The sequence below is a fragment of the Osmerus eperlanus genome, chromosome 20 (assembly GCF_963692335.1).
Source record: "Osmerus eperlanus chromosome 20, fOsmEpe2.1, whole genome shotgun sequence".
Lineage (NCBI taxonomy): Eukaryota > Metazoa > Chordata > Actinopteri > Osmeriformes > Osmeridae > Osmerus > Osmerus eperlanus.
Genome location: NC_085037.1, coordinates 4,859,538 through 4,874,380, shown reverse-complemented (window position 1 = coordinate 4,874,380; position 14,843 = coordinate 4,859,538). Strand labels below are relative to the sequence as shown.

Here is a 14,843-nt window from a genome sequence, read left to right as displayed (position 1 = left end):
GAAGGCAGCACGAGGGTTAAACGTCATTGTTTCTATAAACCACCTGGCCTACACTTTTTTAACCCTTGTGCTGCCAACCAGAAACAGCCAATTAATTGAAAAAAGTATGCTACACCTACGGGGGCTACTAAACACAGGCTACATTTTCAACCATCCAAGAGCCACGTCACAACTTTTACGCCCGTTTCCTAAGACTGAGTGTGATGTTATTAATATATAAAGTATTCACTGGAAACAGTAAGCGTCCGTGTATATTATGTCTATGGTGAAACTGAAGAGCCGCACGAACACGCGCGTGAGCAGTCTGGTCCCTCAAACTGAAATACAGGACGGCAACACCCTTTCACTTACCGAGTCATCTTCACAAACCTTCGTTGTTCACCGCGGTTGCCCTTACGATGATGTGTAGATGGAGACACGGATTTTGACGGATTCGTTACCTATACACAAAGGGTTTCGTTTCGGGACTAAGTTTCTCAATGTTTAGCTTACAGATATTTTATCTATTGCTTCACACCGTTCCTGCTGTGGAGAGCAGTAACTTTACCAAGCCCTAAAACTTGCCTTGTTGTATGAGGTTGGAAGTGGCAGGTGACGTTACCTGGAATCCGGCTGAACTGATTAAAACTGAGTTTGTGACAATGTTGTGGACAATTGCACGCTGCAGAAGATTGGATCGGCTGAGGTGTGTGTTATTTGTTGATTATAATAGCCTTATATTTTGAACAATATTGAAGCGTAGAGAGAAGACGGATGGACACAAGCGTACAGACGGTAGTTTTTCTAAAGGTGAATATCATTTGTATTTTCTTGATCATTAACAATTTTAGCGAACTGTTTGTAAATATGTATTCTTTGCCACGTATTTAGGCTAGAGTTTATGATGTGACTTGCACACAACTGACGGGCTGTTCCTACGTATGAGCAAAAACTGTTTGCGAATATTAGACTGAAAATAACGTTATAGGTGGTGTCATATATTGCAATTTAAAACTGTTCAGATAAAGTGTTTACATCACCCTTCAATAGTTTTCACTCAATACTATCTACAGTGTAAACGGTAACTAGCAGCTATTTGATTTTTGCAAGCTTGCCAAAATGAAATCTGAAATACAGTTGCCTACAGATGGGTACATTATTCCTGTGGCATATGTCCCAGACAATCACCGCACAAAGTATTTTCTTTATCTACATAAATTACGATTTCTTATCAGCACATTCCACTTGATGGTACCACATGGGTCGTTTCATCTTCCAGATGAACCACCCAGATTAAGAGTTGCACATCTTTTCAGATGCATGTATATTTTACTGTATGCATTGCTTCTCTACAATATGTAATCCTTAATTTGGATCACTGAGTTGCTGCAGGTGTGTCTGCATGTCCTATTAGACATCCTCAATCAGAGCGCAGGTGCCCTGCAACCACACACAGATGCGTGTGATGTCCAACCCAATTTTGAACGTTGCACACAAGATAATTCTGGGGTGTGCTGTGTGGGAAGTATAGAAGATTCAGAATAGATGCTGGTGTTTGTGTGTGTCTAAAGGTACAGGGTCTGTACCTGAAATTCTGCTTGTGTTGTGGCCAATTGCTCCTTCTTTATATTGGTCTTTGTGAAGTGCCGACTCAAACATGCTGTACCTGAAGGCTATTTATCTGTTACAGTGTCTTGCAATTCCTCGGAATTCTTGCAAATGAACAAATGCAAAGCCTAAATGTGTAGTGATCCCCAACCTCTAACTATGTGAATGCAGACCGCCTGGCTCCTTTTGGAAATGCTTGCTTCTAGGTTGATTTATCTTATTCAATGCATTAGTGTTTGAAACAGGAATGTTCCCTGACTGTGGTAATGTAACACCCAGCAAGATCTTCTGGAGAAAAGTGCTGTGACTAGAAGGAATCCTGTTGGTTGAATGTTTTCTCTTTTTTTTTTTTTTTTTTTACTTTTCGATAATCTTAAAGCAATTAACTAGCTTTGAGTATATTTATCTATTTCAGTGAACATTTAGAGTTAATTCCACAAGCTTTTTAATTAATTGTCCCCCAAATGTGTTTTGTAATTACTTTCCTTAAATGAAACAGTCCCCAAATAGGTCACAGCTATGGAGCAGTGTAGTGAGCGAGTGACACGCAAACTCATTTATAGGACCCTCCAGGCAGTCATGGATTTCTTTTTAACTTATAGACGATTTTCTTTCAGGAAGATAATTAGATTTTGGAACTTCAGTAACCTGTCCTCATTTGTATACCCCATCTTAGACTTGTCGAAACCGTTATGGCCATGTGAGACCTTTAGAAGTTTGTCAAGCATGGACTTAGTTCCCATGTTTTTGAGGACTGAGTTAGGCTGTCTCAGACCCCCCACATTGCGAAGGTTAAAAGAAAAAAATATATATTTGTTTTTGTATTGGGTAAAATTGGGTAAACACAACGATGGTTCGTTATGAACCTTTGGGTCATGTGACCCGAAGGCAGCACGAGGGTTAAAAGCTTGCCATGGATATAAAAACTACAGCCAGGCTTTGTCATCATGCTGAAAGAGGTCACTGCACCAGAAAATAAATTTGCTAAAACATTGTGTTTATGTGTTGTTTGCATTCACAGACTCCCATTCTTAGATTCACAGAGTAGAGTCCTAGCTGGTAAAAACACAGAACATGGCACCATAATAATTACTACTCTATCCGTAGCTTGTTTTCCACCTGGTAAAACCTGGAACTGTGAGTGGATCTCTGCTAAGCCAGTCCACAAAGGCACTGGAGTGAAATTACATTTTCCACTGTGTTCAACCTGCAAGTAACCCTGTTAGAATCTGTATTTGTGTCCTTTTTTGGGGGTTGGGGGGGGGGGGGGGGGTGATAACTTGATTTGCCAGATGGTATGTTTCCCATAACCATCTGGGAAGTCATTCTTGGAATATGTTTGTAAAAGTGCCGGCACCTGCCAATAAAAGATTATTGGCAGGTTATTGGATGAATCAACGCTATTGGATGTCTGTCAACATCTATCAGTAGTTCCTCATAAGGAAATGGATAACTTGATGCTTGGAAAGATGAAGTCTCGCTTGGTCATGGTCTTGCTAATCCAGCTATCTTGCAAGGTTAGCAGTGGGTGGTGGTGGTTGGTACCAAATTAACATTTATCTTTCCTGCATGAAGTACAAATAAGGTGTACACTTTAATTCTGTTATCCGTCTCTCATGTCTCTTTACTTCTCTATTTCAGAGTATTTTTCTCAGACAGTCCCCCCCCCCACACACACACACACACACACACCATGAAATACTTTCTAGCTCCCGTTGCCCCATCACTAGTAAATTGCATACAAGGTAAAGCCATTCCCCTGTCTTTGACGTTTGGTCCCTGCCTCCTCTTTGCCTGTCATCCTACCCTATTCTGCCCCATTAGATCCTGCTGTCTACTGAAGTGGCTTTGAATGGGCCAGTGGTGTTTCGCATAATGGAAAACAAATCCTGGTGAATCAATAGTGAGTAATAATGAGGGAGTCAGGTGGCTGAGCGGTTAGGGAAGCGGGCTAGTAATCTGAAGGTTGCCAGTTCGATTCCCAGCTGTGCCAAATGACGTTGTGTCGTTGTGTCCTTGGGCAAGGCACTTCACCCTACTTGCCTCGGGGAGAATGTCCCTGTACTTACTATAAGTCGCTATGACTAAATGTAAATGTGAATGTAAATAGTGAGAGTATGTCTGCAGTGGACCCGGGGCATTGGGGGCAGACTGGGATCAATAGGAGCACAAACACAGTGATAAGTGATCCATTTCTTGGTTTACTCTGGAAGAGATGTAGATAAAAGCTCTTGTGTGTCTGTTCTGCACCGATCTTTTAGGTTTTATTCCATCACAGTCACCTCTCTTCCTTGGATTGAACTGTTCATATGTTCAGGGCATATGTGCATTGTTGAGGAGACAATATAGGGTGACAGCAGTTCACCATGATTTCATGTGATCTGTGAGTGCTTCATATGAATCTTTTAAGACTCGCATTGCCACATTGTGTCACTGTTAGACAGTGACTGTTTCCACATTTGAATAATGAATGATTTTGAAGTAGAATGTAGAAAACAGGATATGATTCATATTGGTCATTACAGTGCAGCTGTTGTATTAGGTGCCATCTTTGCAGTCGTCCTCTCCAGATGAATTCGAGGATGTTTCTATGCATACCAGCAATCTGCAAGTCTTCTATTTTAATGTTTACTCAGTGTGCATTGTCTACATTCACTAGTTAATTACTCAGAATTTGTTTCAAATTAGTGAACCTTGCGAAAGAATGCTTTCAAGAGAAGCTTCTTATTTAGGGCCCCGCTGATGCATTAAATAGAAAAGCAACATAATTGATTCCTCAGCATTTAAGGTTCAGGCTGACACTAATTTGCTTCTCCCTGAGATTCTGCAGCATTTAGACCCAAACAAGCCTTTAGAGGAATTAAGTTGACTGCTGTCTCTACAAATGAAAACACAGCAATTAAGAATAATGAAAACCCAGGCCAATGAGAACCCCACGCGCGGTGAACGAAACCACTTTCACACGGGGTCAGACACAGAGGTCTTCGTATAGCAAATATGTTTGTGGGTCATCTTGTGCGAAGTAGGATCTGGATTTTGAAAAAAAAATTCATTGCCTAGTAGACGGGAATTCATTTAGAATCACACAGCTGTCTTATTCTTCCACAGAGACAAGCTATAATCCTGGATGGGTGACCTGTACTCCAACCCCCTTGGCCAGTGAAGCCCTCCTTCCCATCTCGCAGTGTGCCCAGGCAGGGTCCCCCAGCTGAGCTGCAGACATGTACCAGGAGGTGGCCTTTCTGGCTGGCAGCACAGAGCACCAGTTCACCACCTACCATTTCAACCCCCTGGAGAGCACCCAGGAGGTCTCCTCTGCCAAGGGCCTGTTCTACAAGCGAGTCCAGTTGCTGCCCCAGCCCTGGCCACGGCCCCAGCCCCAGCCTCAGCCCCAGCCTCAGCCCCAGCCCCAACTCAAGCAGGAGGACCAGGATCTGGATCATGCCGACAGCGCCGCCATCGTCAACGTGGGAGGAATCAAGTACCGCATCCCCTGGTCCACGCTGGAGGAGTTCCCCCTGACCCGCCTGGGCAAGCTGCGCGGCTGCAGCAACCTGGAGGAGATCATGGACGTGTGCGACGACTACGACGGCGCCCGCAACGAGTACTTCTTCGACCGCAGCCCGTCCGCCTTCCGCACCATCGTGACCTTCCTGGCGGCGGGGAAGCTGCGTCTGCTGCGGGAGATGTGCGCCCTGTCCTTCCAGGAGGAGCTGGCGTACTGGGGCGTGGAGGAGGCCAGCCTGGAGTGGTGCTGCCTCAGGAAGCTGAGGCAGGAGGAGCAGCGCGCGCAGCAGAGGCTGGAGGACGAGGAGGCGGAGCTGACCTCGCCGCAGTCCTGCGAGGAGTCCCAGCAGCCGCCCGGGGTCGGGGGCCCGGAGGAGAGCCGTAAGGCGGGCTGCATGCGCAGGCTGAGGGACATGGTGGAGAACCCTCAGTCGGGGCTCCCGGGGAAGATCTTCGCCTGTCTGTCGGTGGTGTTTGTGGCCATCACGGCCGTGACGCTTTGCGTCAGCACCATGCCCGACCTGAGGGAGGAGGAGGAGAGGGTGAGTTACCACTAACAACCTCCCCTTCTCTTTCATGATCTATGGGGGAAGCCTGAGTCTGGTGCACAGAGCAGCCATATTCACTTAAGGGTCATTACAAACTGTGATTACATTGAACAAAACCATCAATAGGTGTTCTGTCCTTTTGTCTTTTTCTTCAGTACTGTAGTAGTTTGTTAGTGACAATGGAACTCCCCATCCTGCCAGTCTACATTTGCGATATTTTCAATATTCTACATTAAAGTGACTGAGAGAGCAGCAATGGCACACGGCGCAGTCTCAAGTTCCAGTCTTAGGAATGCAAACTTGAGTGTTGTCTTTATAGTACTAAAACGTTTTGTACATGGCTACGCAAGGTTTATAAATTAGGGCCGAGGTCCTTCCTTTGTATCAGCCACCTAAGCGCTCAAATGGGTTCAAGATATTATAGATACAGTAAGAGGGCAAAATATTAATTGTATCTAAATATATCTTCAAAACCGTTTACTTCTTGTGATTAGAAAGTTTTCCAATTTACACCTCCTCCTAGCTACTTATGATTATAACACTAATCTGGCTAACAGCAGTGCATCCTGTGGTTCCTGGTCCTGTATTAATGATTAGAGAGAAGACTTCCTCTTGAGAGTCTGTCTCAGAGGAACTGAACCTTGCTACCTAGTGCTATTGATCTAACAACTGTAGTTTACCAAATTAAACTGAAAGATATCTTCTTCTAAGCCTCTTTATGTTTAGAATAAATATGGTTGGAGATCGGAAAGAGAGAGAGTAAAAGAGAGAGACATCTAGAGAGAGAGAGAGACTGAGACCGAGAGCAACCTCTGAGTTGTAGCTCACTAGTGTCTTTGTGCGGGGTCGATTCACCTCCTGAATGACATCAATAAAGCTTAGGATGATTAAAGTAAGACCCGTGGCTGCTCCCACTATCAAAGGAACACATCCAAATCAGAGAGGCTCGGGGAGAAAGAGTGAGGAAGTGCACCGTCTTCAAAGACAAATCCGTCACAGAGCGCTGGGGGGTGAAGCCCAAAGCCAGACACTCTCATGGACGCAACTGGCTCATCTCCTGTTAGAACACCTCACATCTTCAGAGAACTGGGAACAATCCTTGTTTCCACGCCATATCAGAATCACACCCAAATAACCATTGATCTCACACGCACGAAGAGCTCGAGTTCATAAAGTAATCGTTCCACTTCAAAGGGATCGATTGAAACAAGAAACTAATGGTTTTCCCAAATCTGCAGAGGCTACAGAGGTATGAGCTGTCATATGAGCACTTAGCTTGTCTACTTTGTCCACACTCTTGGTGAGGTATTAAGAAGCTACACTTTCACAGGCCCCCATACACAAAATATCTCTACCTTCTACCTCGTGAGTTTATGTACCAGCATCCTGGCTCACTGTGGAGAAATAGGACAAATCCGACAGCACTGAGTCTCTGTGGTGTACTTTCACACCTCGATATAAACAGGGCTAGTTTGGACGGGTCTGCTGTGAGACAGTGTCCGTGTCTCAGAAAGGTTCGGGGTCTGAGCTCTCTGCTCCTGTGTACCCTTCTGTACTTTCTTGCCCAGGGTTCCTGCCCGGCCAGGGCCATAAATCCTGGCACTCCGAATGAAGATGGAGCCATAAATATAGGTCTCCCTTGATTAATGGGGGGTTCTGGATCTGAGGTACCGTCAATAGGGTCAACTGAAGAGGAGAGAGGGTCTGTGCTATTTGCAGTGGTATTACTAAAGTGCAGGGATCTGATCATCATTTGTGATCAGGTTTTAGAATCCCGTGTTTGACTGTTGTAAACTGTGTGGTATACTGTTGTGGCGATGACAATCCTGCTCAATCAGCTCTAGGTCCAGTGTATATCCAAAGCTTCACACAGTGTGAGAGATTTGGGGTGTAAGTGAATAGCTCATTTATAGTAACACATGGCTTCAACCGTTCCCAGGTGCTAAAATGAGTGGAACTGCACATTCTTGTAAAGAGCAACCGTAATTCTGCCTCTTTCTTGCCGGATTTGATGTAAGCGCTACTGTAGTGCCATCATTCAGTCATATACAGTTAGGTCCATAAATATTTGGACATTGACACAATTTTCATCATTTTGGCTCTGTATACCACCACAATGGATTTGAAATGAAACAATCAAGATGTGCTTTAAGTGCAGACTTTCAGCTTTAATTTCAGGGTATTTACATCCAAATCAGGTGAACGGTGTAGGAATTACAACACATTTTATATGTGCCCCCCCCCCTTTTTAAGGGACCAAAAATAATTGGACAAACTAACATAATCATAAATCTAATTGTCACTTTTAATACTTGGTTGCAAATCCTTTGCAGTCAATGACAGCCTGAAGTCTAGAACCCATAGACATCACCAGACGCTGGGTTTCGTCCCTGGTGATGCTCTGCCAGGCCTCTACTGCAACTGTCTTCAGTTCCTGCTTGTTCTTGGGGCATTTTCCCTTCAGTTTTGTCTTTAGCAAGTGAAATGCATGCTCAATTGGATTTAGGTCAGGTGATTGACTTGGCCATTGCAGAACATTCCACTTCTTTGCCTTAAAAAACTCTTTGGTTGCTTTCGCAGTATGCTTCGGGTCATTGTCCATCTGCATTGTGAAGCGCCGTCCTATGAGTTCTGAAGCATTTGGCTGAATCTGAGCAGATAATATTGCCAGAAACACTTCAGAATTCATCCTACTGCTTTTGTCAGCAGTCACATCATCGATAAATACAAGGGAACCAGTTCCATTGGCAGCCATACACGCCCACGCCATAACACTACCTCCACCATGCTTCACTGATGAGGTGGTATGCTTTGGATCATGAGCAGTTCCTTCCCTTCTCCATACTCTTCTCTTCCCATCATTCTGGTACAAGTTGATCTCGGTCTCATCTGTCCATAGGATGTTGTTCCAGAACTGTACAGGGTCTTTTAGATGTTTTTTGGCAAACTCTAATCTGGTCTTCCTGTTTTTGAGACTCACCAATGGTTTACATCTTGTGGTGAACCCTCTGTATTTACTCTGGTGAAGTCTTCTCTTAATTTTTGACTTTGACACAGATACGCCTACCTCCTGGAGAGTGTTCTTGATCTGGCCAACTGTTGTGAAGGGGTTTTTCTTCACCAGGGAAAGAATTCTTCTGTCATCCACCACAGTTGTTTTCCGTGGTCTTCCGGGTCTTTTGGTGTTGCTGAGCTCACCAGTGCGTTCTTTCTTTTTAAGAATGTACCAAACAGTTGATTGAGCCACACCTAATGTTTTTGCTATCTCTCTGATAGGTTTGTTTTGATTTTTCAGCCTAACGATGGCTTGCTTCACTGATGGTGACAGCTCTTTGGACTTCATATTGAGAGTTGACAGCAACAGATTCAAAACACAAATACCATACTTGAAATTAACTCTAGACCTTTTATCTGCTCCTTGTCAATGAAATAACGAACTCCCATGAGGGAATAACATACACCTGGCCATGGAACAGCTGGACAGCCAATTGTCTTTTGGTCCCTTAAAAAGGGGGGGGCCACATATAAAATGTATTGTAATTCCTACACCGTTCACCTGATTTGGATGTAAATACCCTGAAATTAAAGCTGAAAGTCTGCACTTAAAGCACATCTTGATTGTTTCATTTCAAATCCATTGTGGTGGTATACAGAGCCAAAATGATGAAAATTGTGTCAATGTCCAAATATTTATGGACCTAACTGTATATTGCTCTCTACCTCCCTCTCTTTCTTTCTATGAACACACACAAACACCCAGTGTCAGCGAGCAGCAGTGTTGTCTGTCCGTCATGGTGCAGGAGCACAGCTCGGGGAGCTGAGATAGGCCTGGGATGCCCAAGCAGCTGACCACAGCCAGAATACTTCTGTCTGAATAGAACCTCAGAGGGCAGCAGCCAGTTTGACTTGACTGTAAGCTTGGCTGGCTGGCAGGCAGGCAGGCAGGCAGGCAGGCAGGCTGGCTGTTCTACAAGCGAGTCCAGGCCTTCCTCCAGCCCCCCACCCCCCGGGCCAAAATCCAACCCTTGTAAATAAAAGTTGACAGGCAGAAAGACTGCTTGGACCAGAGCCAATGTCCTGAATAATGGAATTTAGTATGAGTTATATAAGTTATTTCAGTGTATTGAGAAACGAATAAATGAGGACAAACAGAATGCATATTGGAATGGATTTGAAGAGATGCTCCTAAATTCATTTATCCCTTGTGGTTGCATATTAAGCCTCTTCCAAAGAAAATATCCATGATTTAGAGAATGATAGAAACTGATTCTCATGAGAATTTCTAAGACAGATTAGACTTCTCTGGCAGGGTCATTTTAAACACAGGAAACCACACGCACGCGCATACCCACTCACACACAAGACAGTGAAATGAGGCGTTCGTACGCAGTGGTGTGCTGAACCTCCAGTGTTGTGGAAAAAACATCACACTGTTGTAATTATGAAGATGGGTAATGATTATGGAGTTATATGATTGAAAATGAACCTCTTAATCACATTTTTTACTTGTATATGCTATATTACTGAAAACCAGATGCAAAGCTGTTGACTGATGAGTATTACCACAAAAATGTAGAAGATATTAGGCCCAAAATGTGAAAATCTGGATAATTGGGGTCTGAGTGCGAGAGAAGTATATATGCTTCTTTCATAGAAAACTACAAGGTCCAGCTATCAGCAGGCATAGTTATGGCCCCATGCCCAGAACCTAGCAGCTGGTCTTCAAGGCAAGAGCAGGCCTAAAAAAGTGGGAGAGTTTTCTATGTAAAAAGGCACCTACAATCATAATGTATTCTGTGACCAACAAGTATTGTACCAATGGCAGAACCTCATCAAATAATTGGGAAAATAGATGAGACGAATGTCCGGAGAAACATTCCAGCGTGATCCCGGGATCTTGCTCATGTTTGTCGGAGTCTCCGTCATTCTGAATTCTCACAAACACTTTGCTTCAAACTTTGCTGAGTTTCAGTGCTGTTTCAAACTTTGAGAAATTGGTAAAAAACCTAGAATATTTTAACCACTTCACCAGTGTCAACTCTGTCTGACACAGCTCAGGTTGCTTCTACACTCACACTTGCAGCTGGGCTGGTTGTACAGAACTGTATGAACACTGTTTACCAACATGCTGTTATATGGATGTAGCTGTCTGCTGAAAATGAATCATCTATGCGAGGCTCTGAATGATGAGGATTGGATTTATTTCAGGCTTCATTGATTAACACTGAAGTACTGGTGGTAGAAATATTTACAGCAGTGCTGAAAAGCTGTTAGCTCTGAACTCTTCCTGGTTGATGAGACGATAAATGATGAAAAGAGAGAAAAGCCATGAAATCCAATATGGCTGCCAGAGTAATATTATCACTCACACTCGGCCATCTCCCAGTAAAGGCCAGTGAGGTGAATAAAATGGGAGTGGTAAATAGGGTAAATCCATTAAAAGCTTCTCTGTTCCATGGAAAGAGCCTGCACTAAGCACAAAGCCTGTTTGTAAATCATGCCCACTCACAAACATCTTGAAGATCAGAGGTTGCTGGTATCCTTCCGGCTGTTTGGGTGTGCTTGTCTACAGAGCAGTGGGGGTCAGAGTCCTGTTCTCGCCGGAATGGATAATTGTGTGTTTTTAATTTGATTTACAAGAGCTCAGTGTACAGCAGAGCATTTATTATGGAACCTAGCATACAAACAATACTCGGCTAGAAAGCTCTCCTATCAAAGGACGGCAGTAGTGAACCACTAAACTAAATGTTCCATGTTCTGACCAAATTTGACTTAGCCATACTGCTTCATTTACACACATACACACATATTGTACACACATTAATACACAAACACGTAGCCCACACATTCTATTTGGTGACATACTTTGTACCTATAAAGCAAGGGCAGTCTGTTGGAGATGAACAGACGTGGAAGGCTTGTGTTGTGAGTCGGGATACAACTCCTTGGCTCTTTTGTGAATTATCATTTCGCTGATGTCTTCTGCCAACACACCTTCGCTCATACAGCGCTGCCTAAATCACATTTAGTGAAATAAAAACAGTCCCCAAGCTCTGTTTTCCTTTCTTCTGTCTTAGAATGCAGATGCAGCCTACTTAATTTCTCTGGGTATGTATGCAGTGTATACAGTAGCCTACAGTACATATGCAATATAGTGTATGAGATTGTGTGGGCTTTCTGTTTAGCATCTTTTACTGGTAGTAATTTTGTATTAATATTCATCAGTTTTTTCTTTGTTCTTTAGCAGAGCAACATATGCTTACCATGCAGAGAACAGATTGAAAAAGAAATGTTCTCTAAAAAACTAATAACAAAGACTGTAGACAATAAGTTAACAATAAGTTGTTACAGAGGACTGGGGACAAATGGATGTAAAACACTGATATCTGAACCTCTATGGACACACACACACGCACACACACGCATGCCTGCTCACACAACACTCTTAATCTTCTGGGACTGTTCAAATCATAACCCATTAATCACATGTAATTAGACTTTCAAAAATTGATGATGCTCGTTTCACACAGGCTGGAAAATTGCTTACATTAAAGGGATTGGTGCTGATTCAGTGCGTCCGAAGTAAATGAAAGATTTGATCATATGGCAATAGTTTGCTTATCCCCAAAATCTCTTAATGAGCTGTGAATACCAGTCACTCAGACAAGGCATGAAATGAGGGCTCTCCCCAAAATTGTTCTTAATGCATTGTCCCATTTTAAACCCCATTTCCTTCAACAACGCTCACATTCACTTTCAGCAAGACTACCACCATATAGAATAACAGACATGTACAGTGTTGCAACGTGGGCCCGTTAAAGTTGACTCGTCATCGCCTAACTCAGCGCTGTCTGTTGTTTGTGTGTCGTCCCTCCCAGGGCGAGTGCTCTCAGAGATGTCGCAACATCTTCGTCCTGGAGACGGTGTGCGTGGCCTGGTTCTCCCTGGAGTTCCTGCTCCGCTTCATCCAGACGCCGAGCAAGTGCGTGTTCCTGCGAACGCCCCTCAACATCATCGACGTCATGGCCATCCTGCCCTACTACGTCACCCTCATCGTGGACTCTCTGTCCGTGGGAGAGAAGCCCAGCGGCTCCGGGAACAACTACCTGGAGAAGGTGGGCTTGGTGCTGAGGGTGCTGCGAGCCTTGAGGATCTTCTATGTCATGCGCCTGGCCAGACACTCCCTGGGCCTGCAGACGCTGGGCCTGACCGTCAGGAGATGCACGCGCGAGTTCGGCCTGCTCCTCCTCTTCCTGTGTGTCGCCATGGCGCTGTTCTCGCCGCTGGTGTTCCTGGCCGAGAGCGAGCTGGGGGCCAAGCAGGAGTTCACCAGCATCCCGGGAAGCTACTGGTGGGCCGTCATCTCCATGACGACGGTGGGCTACGGGGACATGGTGCCGCGCAGCATCCCCGGCCAGGTGGTGGCGCTGTCCAGCATCCTGAGCGGCATCCTGCTCATGGCGTTCCCCGTCACCTCCATCTTCCACACCTTCTCCCGCTCCTACCTGGAGCTGAAGGAGGAGCAGATGCGCTCGCTGAGGCAGAAGCCCGACTCGCAGGACAGCACCAAGTCCCAGAACAGCGAGGACTCCCAGGACACGGACAGCTTCCACGGCATCACGGAGGCTGTCGCCATATCCGCCGCGCAGCGCAGGAAGTCGATGGCCCTCGCGTCTCAGAGGGCCTCCGAGATCGGAAAGTCCGTTCAAACTTCGAGTTGAAGTCTGTGTCTCGAGTCCGTCGTGCTTGGCTGGACGAATGTTTGTAAGACTTGGTATGGAGTTATCTTCACAGGTGGCCACTCCCTTTAATATTTGTAATCTCCGTGCATGAGGGTTCATAAAATGAGAGGTTTTTAAGATTTTATAAGAAAGCCGCTAGCGTCTTTTTAAAGACGTCTGTGGTACAAAGTTGACCGGATGACAAGACTGTCAGAGGACAACACAGTATTTGACCAATGACAATAGCCTGACAATGAAGGATTATCCACACAGGATACAGACGGTGACTGAAGCCCTCCACAAAGCATGGGGACCAAGCAGAGAGAATGAAAATATATATTACTAGTATGTGCTCATTTAGGTTGAGGGGGGGGGGGGGGGGTAACTCTGGGACAGGTTATTTGGCTGTATTAGTATTTGACATTTTTAGTATTCTTTGCTTTTAGACTCAGGTTTAGCATCTTTTAATAAATGGCATTAAAACCTGCTTGTCAGGGCCCCAGGGTGATCCAATCTACACTTTGTTACATCCAAAGATGCAAGTTTCAGGGAACTGAAAGCTTCCACAACATAACCAAATTGTTTCTCTCTGCAAATCTGTCCAGGGTCTCTCGAGCTACACATCTGTTATGATGATAATGAGATGGCATCTGTTTTCAGGAATGGTCCTGGACCAAGACGAGATGTAATCCGATAAAGGCTGAGTGAACCCATATGAATTGTAGAGCAGATATCAGGGGAGGACCCTTTTAACCCTTGTGCTGCCTTCGGGTCACATGACCCAAAGGTTCATAACGAACCATCGTTGTGTTTACCTAATTTTACCCAATTCATAAAGAAATAAAAATAATTTTCTTTTAACTCTCGCAATGTGGGGGGTCTGAGACAGCCCAACGGTTAAAAGAAAATGCTTCACTTTGTTTTTGTATGCGGTAAAGTTGTCGCAATACGACGGTGGGTCACAACGACTGATGGGTCAGAATGACCCGAATATAACACAAGGGTTAAAGGGACCTCCTGGGGGCCAAACCACCTTCCAGCTGTTTCTGGACGCTACAGGCAGAGGAAGACACGCTCCTAAAAGACCAGAGAGCATCCCAATCATGTTCTCTAGGAGCACAACAGCCATACGGTATTATGTCATGCATTTGGGAAACCCTACTTGAAACCATTCCGCCAATATTCAATGATCATCTATCTCACCAGTCATGGTTCCCTTCGTGGGTTATGTTTGACCCATTTCCTTTCAGGGCCGCTGCTGCTGTTTGTTGTGGAACATCTTCCCTCAAACCATTTGAATAATGCAGTCAGTCGGTGCCAACACACTGGTTATTGTGAAAGCACAGTGCATTACCATTTATGTGGTGTTGATTTCTCTGAGTGGCACAATGCCCTAACAAGGAGCCTTGAACAGAGCCCCCTTGACAGTGGTGGCTCAGCAGGAACAATTCCAGGCTGGTCGCTCCTGTGCTGTTGAACC

At 44.8% G+C, this 14,843-nt stretch overlaps 1 protein-coding gene across 1 annotated transcript; it reads left to right on the top strand.

Annotated features, from left to right (window-relative positions):
- Positions 1-221: 221 nt before the first annotated feature.
- On the top strand, positions 222-14,134 carry kcng2 (potassium voltage-gated channel, subfamily G, member 2). The gene is made up of 3 exons (XM_062445732.1): positions 222-789; positions 4,696-5,636; positions 12,521-14,134. Exons 2-3 carry the CDS (start codon positions 4,809-4,811, stop codon positions 13,361-13,363), a joined length of 1,671 nt encoding a protein of 556 aa, XP_062301716.1. The 5' UTR covers positions 222-789; positions 4,696-4,808; the 3' UTR covers positions 13,364-14,134.
- Positions 14,135-14,843: the final 709 nt, after the last annotated feature.

What these genes read in the sequence shown, in the direction of transcription:
- kcng2 (XM_062445732.1), top strand. Translation starts at nt 4,809, where the DNA reads ATGTACCAGGAGGTGGCCTTTCTGGCTGGCAGCACAGAGCACCAGTTC. An exon ending in TGAGGGAGGAGGAGGAGAGG is followed by an intron (nt 5,637 to 12,520) that starts GTGAGTTACCAC and finishes CGTCCCTCCCAG; the next exon opens with GGCGAGTGCTCTCAGAGATG.